This window comes from Schistocerca americana, chromosome 3 (genome assembly GCF_021461395.2).
Source record: "Schistocerca americana isolate TAMUIC-IGC-003095 chromosome 3, iqSchAmer2.1, whole genome shotgun sequence".
In the NCBI taxonomy this organism is placed as follows: domain Eukaryota; kingdom Metazoa; phylum Arthropoda; class Insecta; order Orthoptera; family Acrididae; genus Schistocerca; species Schistocerca americana.
In genome coordinates this window covers 542,369,420-542,385,191 of record NC_060121.1, presented here as the reverse complement: position 1 = coordinate 542,385,191, position 15,772 = coordinate 542,369,420, and the positions used below count along the sequence as shown (strand labels likewise).

General features: G+C 44.0%; 1 protein-coding gene across 1 annotated transcript in view; it reads left to right on the top strand.

Annotated features, from left to right (window-relative positions):
* LOC124606931 (TWiK family of potassium channels protein 7) overlaps positions 1-15,772 on the top strand; it is a 457,919-nt gene that overhangs the window by 348,580 nt on the left and 93,567 nt on the right. Inside the window, exon 4 of the mRNA XM_047139046.1 lies at positions 14,656-14,881. Coding sequence (XP_046995002.1) covers positions 14,656-14,881 — 226 coding nt within the window. The remainder of the gene's footprint in view (positions 1-14,655; positions 14,882-15,772) is intronic.

Here is a 15,772-nt window from a genome sequence, read left to right as displayed (position 1 = left end):
TCTTGCAATTAACACAGATATTTCTTCCTGTTCCCTCTGACTTATACATTTTAATAGTTTAAAAAAATTAACTTATAATTAAATAAAATAAAAATAGGAATATATCTGACGCCACAGATAAGATCATTGGGCGCAGCACCAAGCACGTTCGTAGGTCTTTCGTTAATAAATGTCACAACTCGTGAACGCACAGTCAAAATTATTGTGCTGATGGCATGAATTGCATAGTGATTATTACAGTAACAAGATGAGAGAATTCAGTCTTAGATACATGGTTTGACATAATTTTCTCGTTTTACGGAACTGCTAGTTTTTTATGTTAATTACGAATACCCCTATCTTATTTTCTATATGGAATATGTAAACGTGATTGACAAGACGTAAAAAGAGCCATTATTCGTTGAACAACTCTTTTATATATTATTTCGATAACAGTTTGTATTTGTACAGTTGAAATCGTCTTCAAGCAATGTCCGTTGCGAATAAATACACTTGATAGGAGGCTTTGAGGAAAAAATCGTGATTCCTATGATTCCTAAAAAAAAGTACACATATCAAAAACCGTTTTGCATGACCTCTGTTCTGGAAACTGCACAGAAAACTGGAATAGAGATGAACATAAACACCGTTTCCGACCTTTTTATTGCTCATGACAACCACATATTGCATCAAGGCACTGTTGGTCCAGATTGTCCCACTCCGCAATGGTGATTCGGCGCAGATCTCTCAGAATGATTGGTAGGTCACGTCGTCCATAAACAGCCCTTTTCAATCTATGCCAGACATATTCGATAGGGTTCATGTGTGGAAAGTATGCTGGCCACTCTATTCGAGCGATGTCGTTATCCTGAAGGAAGTCCTGAAGACGAATGTCTCGCCAGTATGCTTCCGATATGGTTGCACTATTGGTCGGAGGATGGTATTCACGTAATGTACATCTGTTATGGCGCCTTCCATGACCACCAGTGGCGTACGTCGGCTCCGCATAATGCCACTCCAAAACAGCAGGGAACCTCCACCTTGCTGCACTCGCTGGACACTGTGGCTAAGGCGTTAAACCTGACCGGCTTGCCTGCAAACACGTCTCCGACGATTATCTGGTTGAAGGCATATGCGACATACATCTTTGAAGAGAACGTGATGGCAATCCTGAGCGATCCATTCGGCATGTTGTTGGTCCCATCTGTACCGCGTTGCATGGTGTCTGTCATGGTTTGCAAAGATAGACCTCGCTAAGGACGTCGGGAGTAAAGTTGTGCCTCATGCAGCCTATTGCGCACAGTTTGAGTCGCAACATGACGTCCTGTGGCTGCACGAAAAGCATTATTCACATAACGACGTTGCTGTCAGGGTTCCGCCGAGCCATAATCCGTAGGTTGCTGTCATCCACTGCAGTAGTAGCCCTTGAGCGGGGCATGACATGAACAGTTCCTGTCTCTCTGTATCTCCCCATGTCCGAACAACATCGCTTTGTTTCACTGTGAGACGCCTGGACGCTTCAGTTGTTGAGAGCCATTCCTGGCACAAAGTAACAATGCGTACGCGATCGAACAGCGGTATTGACCATCTAGGCACGGTTGAACTACAGACAACAGGAGCGGTGTTCCTACTTCCTGGTGGAATGCCTGGAAGTGATCAGCTGTCGGATCCCCTACGTCTAATAGGCGCTGCTGACGCACGGTTGTTTACATCTTTGGGCGGGTCTTGTGACATCTCTGAACATTAAAAGGAACGGTGTCTGTGATACAATATCCACAGTCAACGTCTATGTTCAGGAGTTCTGGGTTTCGGGGTGATGCAAAACTTTTTTTTGATGTGTGTACTTGATTACAGTAATCAGATTACTAATATAGGTCATATAGATGACCAATTCAAAAATGATATTCTGAGAACAACACTCGCTTTATTGACGCAAAGTACAATACAAACAGCAATCGCAAATCGAGTTCTGACCCCAGAAACGCCGACAGTAGACTCCAAAAATCCGTAAATAAACAGTATTTGAAGTTAACTGTCAGGGATATCCGTGCAGCGAATATAATTTGTTTCGTTTTAAAAGAAATTGCTATAAATCGCGGGTCGGAGATTTGTGAGCGCGGGGATGACTTTCGATAGAGTCCCAAATGTGTTTCATTGGGCTCATATCAGGAGAATTTAGTGGTCAACACATCATTGTCAGTTCAGCTGTAATGCCCCTCAGACCACTGTATCACGAATCTGTGGCAGGGACAGATAGCCTGCTAGAAGATGCCTTAGCTGTTGGGGAAGATCTTAAGCTGAAAGGATACAGTGTCCACGTAGTCCATAGCTATGATGGTGCCTTCGATTACTAACACAGTTCCCAGAAAAACCCAGGTAAGTGTTCCACGGAGCGTAGTACTGCATCCACCAGCCTCCGTCCGTAGTGCGGTGCATGTTTCGATTATCCGTTTACCAAAGCCTTGTCGTAACAACAAGCGTGATTCACCCGAGCAGGCAACAGGCTTCCGTCGATCCAAGGTCCAATCTCGATGTTTCCGTGCCTGTTGGAGTCGCAGATGAACACGTAGAGGTCTTCCACAGCGGAGTCCCACGTTCAGCGATGTGCGCTCAGTGGTGTTCCTATTAGCACTTGTCCCTCCACCAGCATCGTACCCTGTCGTCAGAAGTATGGGCAAGACCCCCGACCTCCATGTGCCATCATGCGGGGCAGACGTTCCAAAAACTTGTCTCCTCCTACTCGTGGTTTCACCGTCTTTAAAGTACTTTCCATGGATGTTCAAGACAGTAGCATGGGAAGAGCGGAACCGCTTCAATGTTTCCAAAATACTCGTTCCCAGGTGCCGCGCAGTAACAATCTGCCTTTTGTCAGTGTCGCTTATTTCATATATTTCCCGATTTGCATTCATGTCCAAAGGAACTTTGCATCGTAATCATAATAACATAGGCACTGCAATATCGTATTATTCCTATAAAGTTCAGTACATGAAGGGAAATACTTATCCATATATACTGGCTCAAGGAACGATAGTTTAATTATAACCACTCAGATGTGAGGCAGCTGCTGGTACAGTGGAAGCATACTGGACGAGTAGAACTTGTGGAAAAACCAGGAAAAAGAGCACGTCGCCATCTTGGAGCTGTCAATCACGCATGTACGCCTCCACGAGCGAGGTGCGTTGGGAAGGATATAGTCGCACTCTGTCCTTAATGGGATTACGAGGACGATCGAGGACATTGCTGCAGCGTATTTGCAACGATGAGCGTATACAGTATAAGCACAGACTTGTAGACAAGGGATAGGCCCCTAAGTGTGGCATTCGTGTCTTTCCAATGTGCGTGCCGAAAATGTGAAAACGTGAAAGATAATCACGTTATTACCAAACGCTTCCAAACCGGAACAACGTGGTGTTATTCTTTGCTTGGTTGTCGAAGGATAACCACTGTTAGATAACTATCACACAATGAAGAATGTGTGTGGTCCAGCATGTCTGTCAAAAACTGCCGTTGTGGAATGGTATGCCAAGGGGTTCTGGTGCTTTTAGATAATGCACGTCCCTATATCGCAAATTTCGTAATGCAGAAATTACGCCAACTAAAATGGAAGATACTCGAACACCCACCCTACAGTCCTGACCTGTACCCATGCGATTATCGTGCCTCCGGCCCCTTAAAAAAAGCCTTGAATGGTCGACAATTCCTATCGGACGATGATGTGCAGCAGAGAGTTACAGAGACGTACATGCAAACGTTGCTCAGAGTGTCGAACATCTACATCGACAACTTGGATATCATTTCACAACTGTTCGCAGCACTTTTAAAATGGTTAACCATGGACTGTTCAGCTGACGTGACAGCTCGTTTACTGCTTGATCTTCACCTTGGTGTGTTGGGATTGCCTCAAAGCTCAACGACGATTTTGCCTAATTGGTATACCGATTCTAGACTGTACGTCCTTCGAAAGGAAACTTTTTGATAGCCTTCGTAATAATTACTATCGATGGAATGTAGCACAAATAGACTAGAATTGTGATACGTTTTCCCGTAATTTTAAACGACAAAGTAATTATTATTATGGATATTTGCAGATGCACCCAATGATATATAGGGTGAGTCACCTAACATTACCGCTGGATATATTTCGTAAACCACATCAAATACTGACGAATAGATTCCACAGACCGAACGTGAGGAGAGGGGCTAGTGTAATTGGTTAATAGAAACCATTAAAAAATGCACGGAAGTATGTTTTTTAACACAAACCTACGTCTTTTTAAACGGAACCTCGTTAGTTTTGTTAGCACATCTGAACATATAAACAAGTACGTAATCAGTGCCGTTTGTTGCATTGTAAAATGTTAATTACATCCTGAGATATTGTAACCTAAAGTTGACGCTTGAGTACCACTCCTCCGCTGTTCCATCGTGTGTATCGGAGAGCACCGAATTACGTAGGGATCCAAAAGGAACGGTGATGGACCTTAGGTACGGAAGAGACTGGAACAGCATATTACGTCCACATGCTAACACCTTTTTATTGGTCTTTTTCACTGACGCACATGTACATTACCGTGAGGGGTGAGGTACACGTACACACGTGGTTTCCGTTTTCAATTACGGAGTGGAATAGAGTGTGGCAGGCCAATAGATGTTCAATGTGGTGGCCATCATTTGCTGCACACAATTGCAATCTCTGGCGTAATGAATGTCGTACACGCCGCAGTACATCTGGTGTAATGTCGCCGCAGGCTGCCACAATACGTTGTTTCATATCATCTGGGGTTGTAGGCACATCACGGTACACACTCTCCTTTAACGTACCCCACAGAAAGAAGTCCAGAGGTGTAAGATCAGGAGAACGGGCTGGCCAATTTGTGCGTCCTCCACGTCCTATGAAACGCCCGTCGAACATCCTGTCAACGGTCAGCCTAGTGTTAATTGCGGAATGTGCAGGTGCACCATTATGCTGATACCACATACGTCGACGCGTTTCCAGTGGGACATTTTCGAGCAACGTTGGCAGATCATTCTGTAGAAACGCGATGTATATTGCAGCTGTTTGGGACCCTGCAATGAAGTGAGGACCAATGAGGTGGTCGCCAATGATTCCGCACCATACATTTACAGTCCACGGTCGCTGTCGCTCTACCTGTCTGAGCCAGCGAGGATTGTCCACGGACCTGGAATGCGTGTTCCGTAGATTCATTGCCCCGTGGTTTGTGAAACCCGCTTCATCGGTAAACAGGTAGAACTGCAACGCATTCTCTGTTAATGCCCATTGACAGAATTGCACTCGATGATTAAAGTCATCACCATGTAATTGCTGATGTAGCGACACATGAAACTGGTGAAAGCGGTGACGATGCAGTATGCGCATGACACTACTTTGACTCAGTCCACCGGCTCTCGCAACGTCCCGTGTACTCATGTGTGGGTTCATGGCAACAGCAGCTAACAAATGGCTCTGAGCACTATGGGACTTAACTTCTAAGGTCATCAGTCCCCTAGAACTTAGAACTACTTAAACCTAACCAACCTACGGACATCACACACATCCATGCCCGAGGCAGGATTCGAACCTGCGACCGTAGCGGTCGCACGGTTCCAGATTGTAGCGTCTAGAACCGCTCGGCCAGCAGCTAACACACCAACTGCACCCGCTTCTCCTGTGACGGGCCTGTTACGGACCCGTTTGCGTGCTACGACCATACCTGTTGCATACAGTTGGCGGTAGATGTTTTGCAATGTGCGGCACGTTGGATGCTCTCTGTCCGGGTACCGTTCTGCATACACCCTGCAGGCTTCAGCCGCATTTCGTCGACACTCGCCATAGATGAGTATCGTCTCCGCCTTTTCAGAGTTCGGATACACCATGGTCACAGTTCCTACAACACTACACTATCACAGACGTCTGGTAACACGGTGTACTACAGTTGATCTGCGTGCGGAGACGAATGCAGAATAACAATAGCAGCAAGCGCTACATGCGGACACTGCGACAGCTGGACCAAACCACAACAGTGCACTACAGCCACACTCGTAAACACGGTCGTCATCGTAAACATGTCCCTGCAGATGCTGCTCGCCGACCGTGGCCCGTGTTTGTTACAACACGCAACTGAACGTCGGAGGGTTCAAGCGTCAACTTTAGGTTTCAATATCTCCGGATGTAATTAACATTTTACAATGCAACAAACGGCACTGATTACGTATTTGTTTATATGTTCAGATGTGCTAACAAAACTAACATGGTTCCATTTTTAAAAAATCGTAGGTTTGTGTTAAAAACATACTTCCGTGCATTTTTGTATGGTTTGTATTAAACAATTACTCTAGCCCCTCTCCTCACGTTCGGTCTGTGGAATCGGTTCGTCAGTATTTGATGTGGTTTACGAAATACGAGGGCAGTTCAATAAGTAATGCAACACATTTCTTTTCTCGGCCAATTTTGGTTGAAGAAACCGGAAATTTCTTGTGGAATATTTTCAAACATTCCCGCTTCGTCTCGTATAGTTTCATTGACTTCCGACAGGTGGCAGCGCTGTACGGAGCTGTTAAAATGGCGTCTGTAACGGATGTGCGTTGCAAACAACGGGCAGTGATTGAGTTTCTTTTGGCGGAAAACCAGGGCATCTCAGATATTCATAGGCGCTTGCAGAATGTCTACGGTGATCTGGCAGTGGACAAAAGCACGGTGAGTCGTTGGGCAAAGCGTGTGTCGTCATCGCCGCAAGGTCAAGCAAGACTGTCTGATCTCCCGCGTGCGGGCCGGCCGTGCACAGCTGTGACTCCTGCAATGGCGGAGCGTGCGAACACACTCGTTCGAGATGATCGACGGATCACCATCAAACAACTCAGTGCTCAACTCGACATCTCTGTTGGTAGTGCTGTCACAATTGTTCACCAGTTGGGATATTCAAAGGTTTGTTCCCGCTGGGTCCCTCGTTGTCTAACCGAACACCATAAAGAGCAAAGGAGAACCATCTGTGCGGAATTGCTTGCTCGTCATGTGGCTGAGGGTGACAATTTCTTGTCAAAGATTGTTACAGGCGATGAAACATGGGTTCATCACTTCGAACCTGAAACAAAACGGCAATCAATGGAGTGGCACCAGACCCACTCCCCTACCAAGAAAAAGTTTAAAGCCATACCCTCAGCCGGTAAAGTCATGGTTACAGTCTTCTGGGACGCTGAAGGGGTTATTCTGTTCGATGTCCTTCCCCATGGTCAAACGATCAACTCTGAAGTGTATTGTGCTACTCTTCAGAAATTGAAGGCACAAAAATCTGAACGAACTTCTCCTTCTTCATTTCAACGCAAGACCTCACACAAGTCTTCGCACCCGAGAGGAGCTCACAAAACTTCAGTGGACTGTTCTTCCTCATGCACCCTACAGCCCCGATCTCGCACCGTCGGATTTCCATATGTTTGGCCCAATGAAGGACGCAATCCGTGGGAGGCACTACGCGGATGATGAAGAAGTTATTGATGCAGTACGACGTTGGCTCCGACATTGACCAGTGGAATGGTACCGTGCAGGCATACAGGCCCTCATTTCAAGGTGGCGTAAGGCCGTAGCATTGAATGGAGATTACGTTGAAAAATAGTGTTGTGTAGCTAAAAGATTGGGGAATAACCTGGTGTATTTCAATGCTGAATAAAACAACCCCTGTTTCACAAAAAAATGTGTTCCATTACTTATTGAACTGCCCTCGTATATCCAGCGGTGACGTTAGGTGACTCACGCTGTATATAGGCGCAGGATTTTACCGGCTAAGTAGGCATTATCGTGTGCGGTGATACCACCGCTGTTTCCTTGCATTACCTTCCAATTAAATCAGAAATTATGTCTTCTGGAAGCATCATTTGAACGTTGGTAGACGTGAGTAGCAGAAACAGTGTAGGCAGATGCATGACTTGGACTACTCGCTGGCTCTCGCATTCGTGTGTCATACAGGCTGGCCGCACACCTGCAGTTTAATGCCATTGTCTATACATAATAAATGATTCATCGACTAAATAATCTAAAACAGGTTAGCGGTTTATTAACATAAAAATGTTGATTGACACAGAAATCAGAGAATAGCGGCCTCACACAAGTGAGAGTTCAAATTGAAGTTAATATCCAAATAATAGCCTATAAAATGCACCCATAGAGCGTAAACACGGAACACGCGTATGCAGAATTTTTTTTTTCAAAACATTAAATATCAAATACGGAAAAAAATCTTAAATGTTTACAAGCATTGTTACTTCACTATACTCTAGGTCAGTAGCCGTCAAACTGCGACCTGCGGGTCGCATGCGGCCCGAATTAAATATTCTCGCGGCCCGAATTAAATATTCTTGCTGCCCGCGGCTCTGAGGCGTAGTTTATAATGCAGTAATATGAATCTGGCAACTAATAGCCGAATCCAAAAACTTCATTGTAGTTTCCTGCTTAGTAGTAAACAAAATACTTACAGAGGTAGTAATGTTACTTTCATAGACACTTCTGAAAGAGAGTTTAGTATCTACATGTGACGAAAGCTCTAATTGCTGTCAGAATGGCGCGCACTCGACTCTACCAATGTGACTATGTACGTCGGAATGCAATTGTCGACAAACAGACGGCAATCTAAAATCTTATTCGCAATGGTTGACGATTTTAATGTCACGGACACGGCTGTTCATCACCAGCAACTGCACAATAATTTTATTTGCCGAAGGAGTTACGTGCAGCCAACAGTTCCGGATGGTAAATATTGGTTCCTTACCGGTATCGAATATTCATTTCGATTTGCAACCGATGCTAATGTTTACTACTATCAGAAAAAGGATAACTCATAAACCAGTAATGAACAAATTCTTACAGTTTTCAACTGTTGTCCGTACCTGATAACTTCGTCGAATCAAAAATATACTGCAAGAATAAAGTAGGCGTGCGAAAAGTTGGCCGGTCACCTTAGAAGCGAAGCTTGCGGGGAGAGAGAACATAAGGGGATTACTTTCTTGTTTGTCTTCCAGTACCTCTTACCGATCAGCTGCTACGCTATAAATTTCAGCCATAAATAACATGAATTCGTGAATGCACTTTATAGAGACGGTCTTTTTAAATGCTATATATATTTATAGCAAGCAATATGATATTAAATTAAGGCTGTTGTAGTATAACACAATAAGCAGAAGAAAAATGACACTCACACATTTAGTAAACATTTACGCTAGTGACTAATACTGCATAATACCTTTAAATATAAGTACATTTACTGTTACTAATAAATTAAACATCCGCTCGCACAGATAGCACAACAGTTAGTCAGGCAATTATAGTGTCACAACGTCTGGGTGATACCGATCTGAAACAGAGAACAATGGACACAAAGTATTCCGAATGGTGCCGCCTTCTAACGATCAGTGCTTTGAAGTCGACGGCCAACTTATTAGGCCTGTAGTATTGCTAGTTCATTGGGGACTCATGACATGGTAATTTATGAAGGCTACCAAATGGTAATAAGATGCGACCCGAAGTGTTGCCGCACAATGTCAATATAGGCACTTGAGGAAAAAAATGTTTGACGCCCTGTACTCTAGGTAACCTGTCAAAACAAACAGTCGTGATTATCATGCGCAGCGACTTACATAAAATTCAGGAAAATGTTCAAAGTTCACTAGTGTCTCGATTGTCGCAAGCGCAAAGTTGAAGTTCGCACAAGCATCCCAAAATCAGTCACTGAAGCTGCGTTCAGAACGTTCTAAGACCTGTACAACGTTAAAGCGTATGTTTTAGCTCAGTTAAATTACGGTAAGTCCAGCGTTTTGAATCAGGAAAAAGTTAGTGGTAACTGGTGTGAACTTAACAGAAACGTAACCACCAAAGAAATACCACTTGCACTCCTACTCGCGCCCATACTGCTGAATTCAAGCTTAATAACGACCATCAGTCAAAAATTAACCCTATTGTCAGGTATACGCAATATATAAAATGATCTGTAATGGTGCCGGCCAGGGTGGCCGAGCGGTTCTAGGCGCTACAGTCTGGAACCGCGCGACAGCTACGGTCGCAGGTTCGAATCCTGCTTCGGGCATGGATGTGTGTGTGATGTCCTTAGGTTAGTTAGGTTTAAGTAGTTCTAAGTTCTAGGGGACTGATAACCTTAGCAGTTAAGTCCCATAGTGCTCAGAGCCATTTGAACCATTTTTTTTCTATAAAACTTGTAAGCTTGTCTTAACACTGTACGGAATGAGAAAAATAGTTGAATTTTCGTCTTCTCTTAACTATTTAAATAGAACTTGATGAAGTCGAAGTCTTGATGATGATCTCCCACATTGCTTCTTCTTGGGCAAAGCTATATAACAGATCCTGATACCATGTTTATATTTGATATTCTCTTTAAATAGACAGTCTTCCTCATGATGCCATTTTGACTGATGACTTAATCTCCGATTCAGATACACTTACGCATTCACAGTTGACAGATATTTTCGTATATAATTATGATGATTTAAGAGTTCACAGAGATTTAAAAAGTGTCTTCTTCCTAGTATACATGACTATGAAGGGAAGCGTCTGCTTCGAGCAGTCAAAGACCTTGCAGAATCTTGTGGTTCAAACTGGAGTGGCTGTTATGGTTTTTGTTTATAGGTTTTTGAGGCAATATATGAGTTGTGCAGAGAGCTTCCAGTTGTTATTGGTACTCTTTTATGTGAGTATTAATTTGTATTTAATTTGACTAGGGTGTTTTTTTTTTTCAGTCTCTTCGTCAACCCCGTGTTTTGAAGTATTTTATTTTTCAGGAGTGAGCTACTTAAGTTCAGTGATCAGTATCAGTAATAACAAATTATAAAACGAATTTTGTTGTGAACAATTACGTTGATTAAATATGTTTCTGAATCCAAAAATTACTACGCAGTTCACACACTTCAGATTTGTGTATTTTCTACTTGGGATGGATTTGACGAAAACTAGAGTGTTTCACTGTCTCTGTCTCCTAAGCTTTCGGATGTGACATAAAATTCCAAAATGTAATTTAATTTATGCTTTAATATAATTGCACGATTCGTTACTTTCATCATTTGGTTTGTTACTGGAATTAAAATCGCTGTTCCATGTTGTTGACACTCAGAGATTTGGTTACTTGTAAAATGTCCTTGGCTTGTTTCATAATTCATGTCTTCTGGATACTTGTGTATTTGCAGAATTTCATCGTAAGCCTACATTGATGGCAGTCTTCGATAATCGGAGAGAGCTTATTTCAGTGATATTATATTTCTTCGAATATAGGCGTTATCAAGTGCCTAATGTTGTCTAGTGAAATATCGTATGACTATATTAACTGGCAAAATCTATGTTCAATCGAAATTTTATGTTTGGACTAGAAATTTTTTCGTGAATCTATCGATAGCATGGCTATAATGTTAACAGCTAAAATATTTGAATTGCGGGTTCCTGTTGTGCTTAATGACACGTTCAGCTTTCATTTCATTCTCATATTCTGTGATAACTCCAAGTCGTTTTTAGTTATTAATAACATATTGCTTGCCAAAATATTTGTAACGATAAACATTCGTAACTTTTGCAGTAGTTATCGTAAAATTATGATGTATATTACAATGAGCTCGTCTTATCGCCGTACCACAGTGCTGAAGACTTTGAGGACAGATTCCTTACACCAAAAGAAGAAAAAAAGTCTAGTAAACATGAGCTGTAAAATGCTGTGAGCACTTGCTCATCTTCGCTACTATCACAAATCTCTTCTATTGAATAAGAGTGAATAGCTCTTAAAGTATGCATTTTAGAGCCCATGTTTATTAGACATTTTTTCTTTTTTTGGTGTAAGGAACCTGTCTGTAAAGGGAATTTATTTACACCCTGTAACAGGACACAGAGAATGTTCCACTGAACAATCTGAGGCAGGGAACCAGAGGTCGGAGAAGCCAGCTTGAGGTGACATGACATTACTGTTTTCTAGCTTATTTACAACTAACTGTGCTGTTTATTTAGATGTATATTATTCATTTCCTGCAAGGAAACAACGAGGACGGGCCTGACTACTAGGAAGTCATGATGTAGGTTTTGTTTACTTTAGTTGTCCATAATGTGAATTAGTTGTATCGTGTTTCCATTGTCCGATGCAGAACGTGATACGAATCAACGACAGACCTATTCATTACTCAGTGTGATTCAGAGACGTGCAGTACAATACGATGGACCAGAACTGGTACAGTTCCGCAGAACTCACTGACATGCACCTTCTGTGTGGGGAAGTTTGTTGCAATGCTCTCGCCGCTGGAAGGCTGTACAGGGAACGCTTTCCTAACAGACATCATCCGTCACGACGATTGTTTATTTCTCTAGATCAATGAATGTGGGAGACTGGTTCATTGGAAAGAAGAAACGAGGGACGTGGCAACATGAGGATGACTCGTACACTCTATTTTGAAGGGGAGGTGCTGGAACGTGTTGCAGCGGACCCCAGTATAAGTACTCGTACTGCATCCTCCAGACGGTGCTGTTTTAAGACGAGGCCTCATTTTATCGTGATGATATTTCGGACAATAGTAATAGCTATGAGGAAAACCTGCACATACTAGCGTGTGGCGAGTATTCCATGAACAACCATTGAACCCATATCACCCACAATGAGTTCATGCAATGCTTTCGACTGACTTTGCACCAGGGGCCGCATTTTCTCAGTGGTTGCTCCAACAATGGACTGATAGAAAAGATTTCCTCCAGATGGTGCTGTTTTAAGACGAGGCCTCATTTTATCGTGATGATATTTCGGACAACAGTAATAGCTATGAGGAAAACCTGTAGTAGAATGGTTAAAATGGCTCAGAGTACTATGGGACTTAACAGCTATGGTCATCAGTCCCCTAGAACTTAGAACTACTTAAATGTAACTAACCTAAGGACAGCACACAACACCCAGTCATCACCTGTAGTAGAGATACGTCGTGAAGTAAGTTTTGCTGTGAATATCTGGGCCGGAATTGTAGGCGACAATCTCATTGGGCCATATCGTCAGCTTGGCCGTCTGAATGGTCACATGTACTTGAGGTTCGCCGAAAGAAGTCCACCTGAATTGTTTGAGAATGTAGACTTCGATGTTCGTGAGGGGATGTGGATAGAAAATGGGTTGGAGGGGGGGGGGGGGGGGTTCCTGTTCCGTGGGCTGCGAGATCATCTGACGTGAATCCCCATAATTATTTTCTTTGGGGACATCTGAAGTCACTTCTCTATGAGACCTCTGTGGATACGGAAATGAAATTATTTAACAGAATTGTAGCTGCTGTGATGTGGGTCGAAACACACCAGGGATATTTGTCAGGTTGCGTCAGAATCTTGTTCGCCGATATCATGCTTTGCATTGAAGTTGATGGCCGTCAGTTTCAGCACATTTTGTAAGATACAGTACAGATGGTACGTCCATTGTGTCAGTTACGGAATTTACGGTTCACTGTAACTAATGCAAATAAAGTACACGGCTCAAATGGCGCTGAGCACTATGGAACTTAACTGCTGAGGTCATCAGTCCCCTAGAACTTAAACTACTTAAACCTAACTAACCTAAGGACATCACACACATGTATGCCCGAGGCAGGATTCGAACCTGCGACCGCAGCGGTCGCGCGGCTCCAGACTGTAGCGCCTAGAACCGCTCCGGCACCCCGGCCGGCAAAGTACACGGTAATGTGATTTTATTCCCGTTATCTCCTTAGACTGATTTCTCCGACCCCAGATTCCCTGCCTCAAATTGTTCAGTGGAGAATCGTCTATGGCCTCTTAAATTTTTGCACGCTCTTACGGAAACGCACTGTATGTCTAAAGGCTGCATCATACATGTGGTTCTTTGATATTTAACAAATAAATTGTAGCAAAAATGACGCGCTTTTGATATATGATTAAAGCGAAGCACATTGAAACGGCATACTGTTGTGGTGCTCAAATTATAATACAAAAAAGTCAGAGCCTTTTAACTACCAATATGTAGCTCCCCATCATTTTTTATAACAAATCATACCAAAAAAACGGCGCGTTTTTTAGAGATCTTCCCGAACAGCTTGTATGAATAGCACGATGTTATAATATAAAACCCGCTAAATACGGAGTTAAAATCTATATGACTAAATCCAATATGACGTTTCCTAAGTTTTGCTGTGAATCTCATATCCCACTTTCCTCTCCACGAGACAAAAATTCAATTTGGTGGATTTTTCCTTTCGCTTTTCACAATGTAGTGGAACGTGAAATTCCGCGCTGTGACGTCACTAGACTGGAACAGCTCCTCGTTCAAGAATGCTTTCACGTCGCACGAAAGGACGCCCGATCGAGTGCACACCGCAGCTCTTAGAGCTGCCGCACAGGTGGCTATTGGGGCTTGTATCGATCTGCGTGATATTAACATAACCTCCTATCTTTCCATGATCTGTCACAGGCAGGAAGGAAATCGCTGCTGCTCCTACTATCCGTCCAGGTTGACGCAGAGGTTTTTTGCCATGGCGCTTGCCGCGATACTTCTTTCGCCTCTGCCCTAAAAACGGCTATGTTTCAAACGCTTTCATACTGTTTCTACCGCCCGATGGGCCATACGACCAAGGTGACAGTCCCGCATCTTGTGATAGGCTCGATTCAAATAACTGACTCATTGCAGAGGTGAAGCAGAACTTTTGTGATGGTCACCACGCCCGCAGGAGGTGCTGAGCTCCTGGAACTCGGCTGGCGGTGGCGCCGGCGGCGGCCTGCAGATGGCGGGGCGGCGGTCGCTGACGGCGCTGGCTGCGGTCGCCTTCCTGCTGCTCTACCTGGCGGCCGGCGCCGGCATCTTCACGCTCTGGGAGGACGAGTGGGGCTTCCACGAGGGCTTCTACTTCTGCTTCATCACCATGACGACCATCGGCTTCGGCGACCTGGTGCCCCGTAAGTGACTCGCCCACCTTATTACCTCCTGTAACTGGGGCAACCGAATTTTGTGGGTGACTTGCTGCAGATACAGGCACATTATCGCCATCAGTTGACCAAATATCATAAAATTATATCACGTGATGCTGAGGGAATCAGATCAACAATGAGACACAGAAAGTAATTGGGCAGCAAGATAACTGACGAAGACCGAATTAGAGCGGACGTCAAATGTAGACACGCAATAATCAGGAAAACGGTTCAGAGAAAGAGGAATTTAACACCCTACATCATACAATACCTGTTCAAAAAGATTTCGGGCTTGCAGCCGGTTGTCGTAAACTTCATTGCACGATATTTCGGCTGGACAACTGCCAGCCATCTTCATGTGAGCCGAACGAGGAGTGACGAAGACGTTCTCCGCTCCAGCTTACATAGTGCGCTGACTGCTGCCGCGCATGCGTTACAATTGCGGAGACAGAAGGGCCATACCGCTCAGCGGCAGCGCCCTCGCTGGTGGAACTGCAGTACTCAGCTGCCGTCGGTATTATCGCTGGCCGCAGCTATCGAAGTCTTCTGGCGTCTTCGTCTCGAGCAAATTTCGGAGATGACAGGATTCCATGCGTTATTCAATTGGTAACCACTGTCACGGTTCATTAGATTTCCCGCAATGCGTATTTCAACTGATTTTTTGATAATAGAGTCCCAAAGTATCAGTTTAAATACGCATTGCGGGAAATCAAATGAACCGTGACAGTGGTTACCAATTGAATAACGCATGGAATTCTGTCATCTCCGAAATTTGCTCGAGACGAAGACGCCAGAAGACTTCGATAGCTGCTGCCAGCGAGGATGCTGCCGCTGAGCGGTATGGCCCTTCTGTCTCCGCAATTGTAACGCATGCGCGGC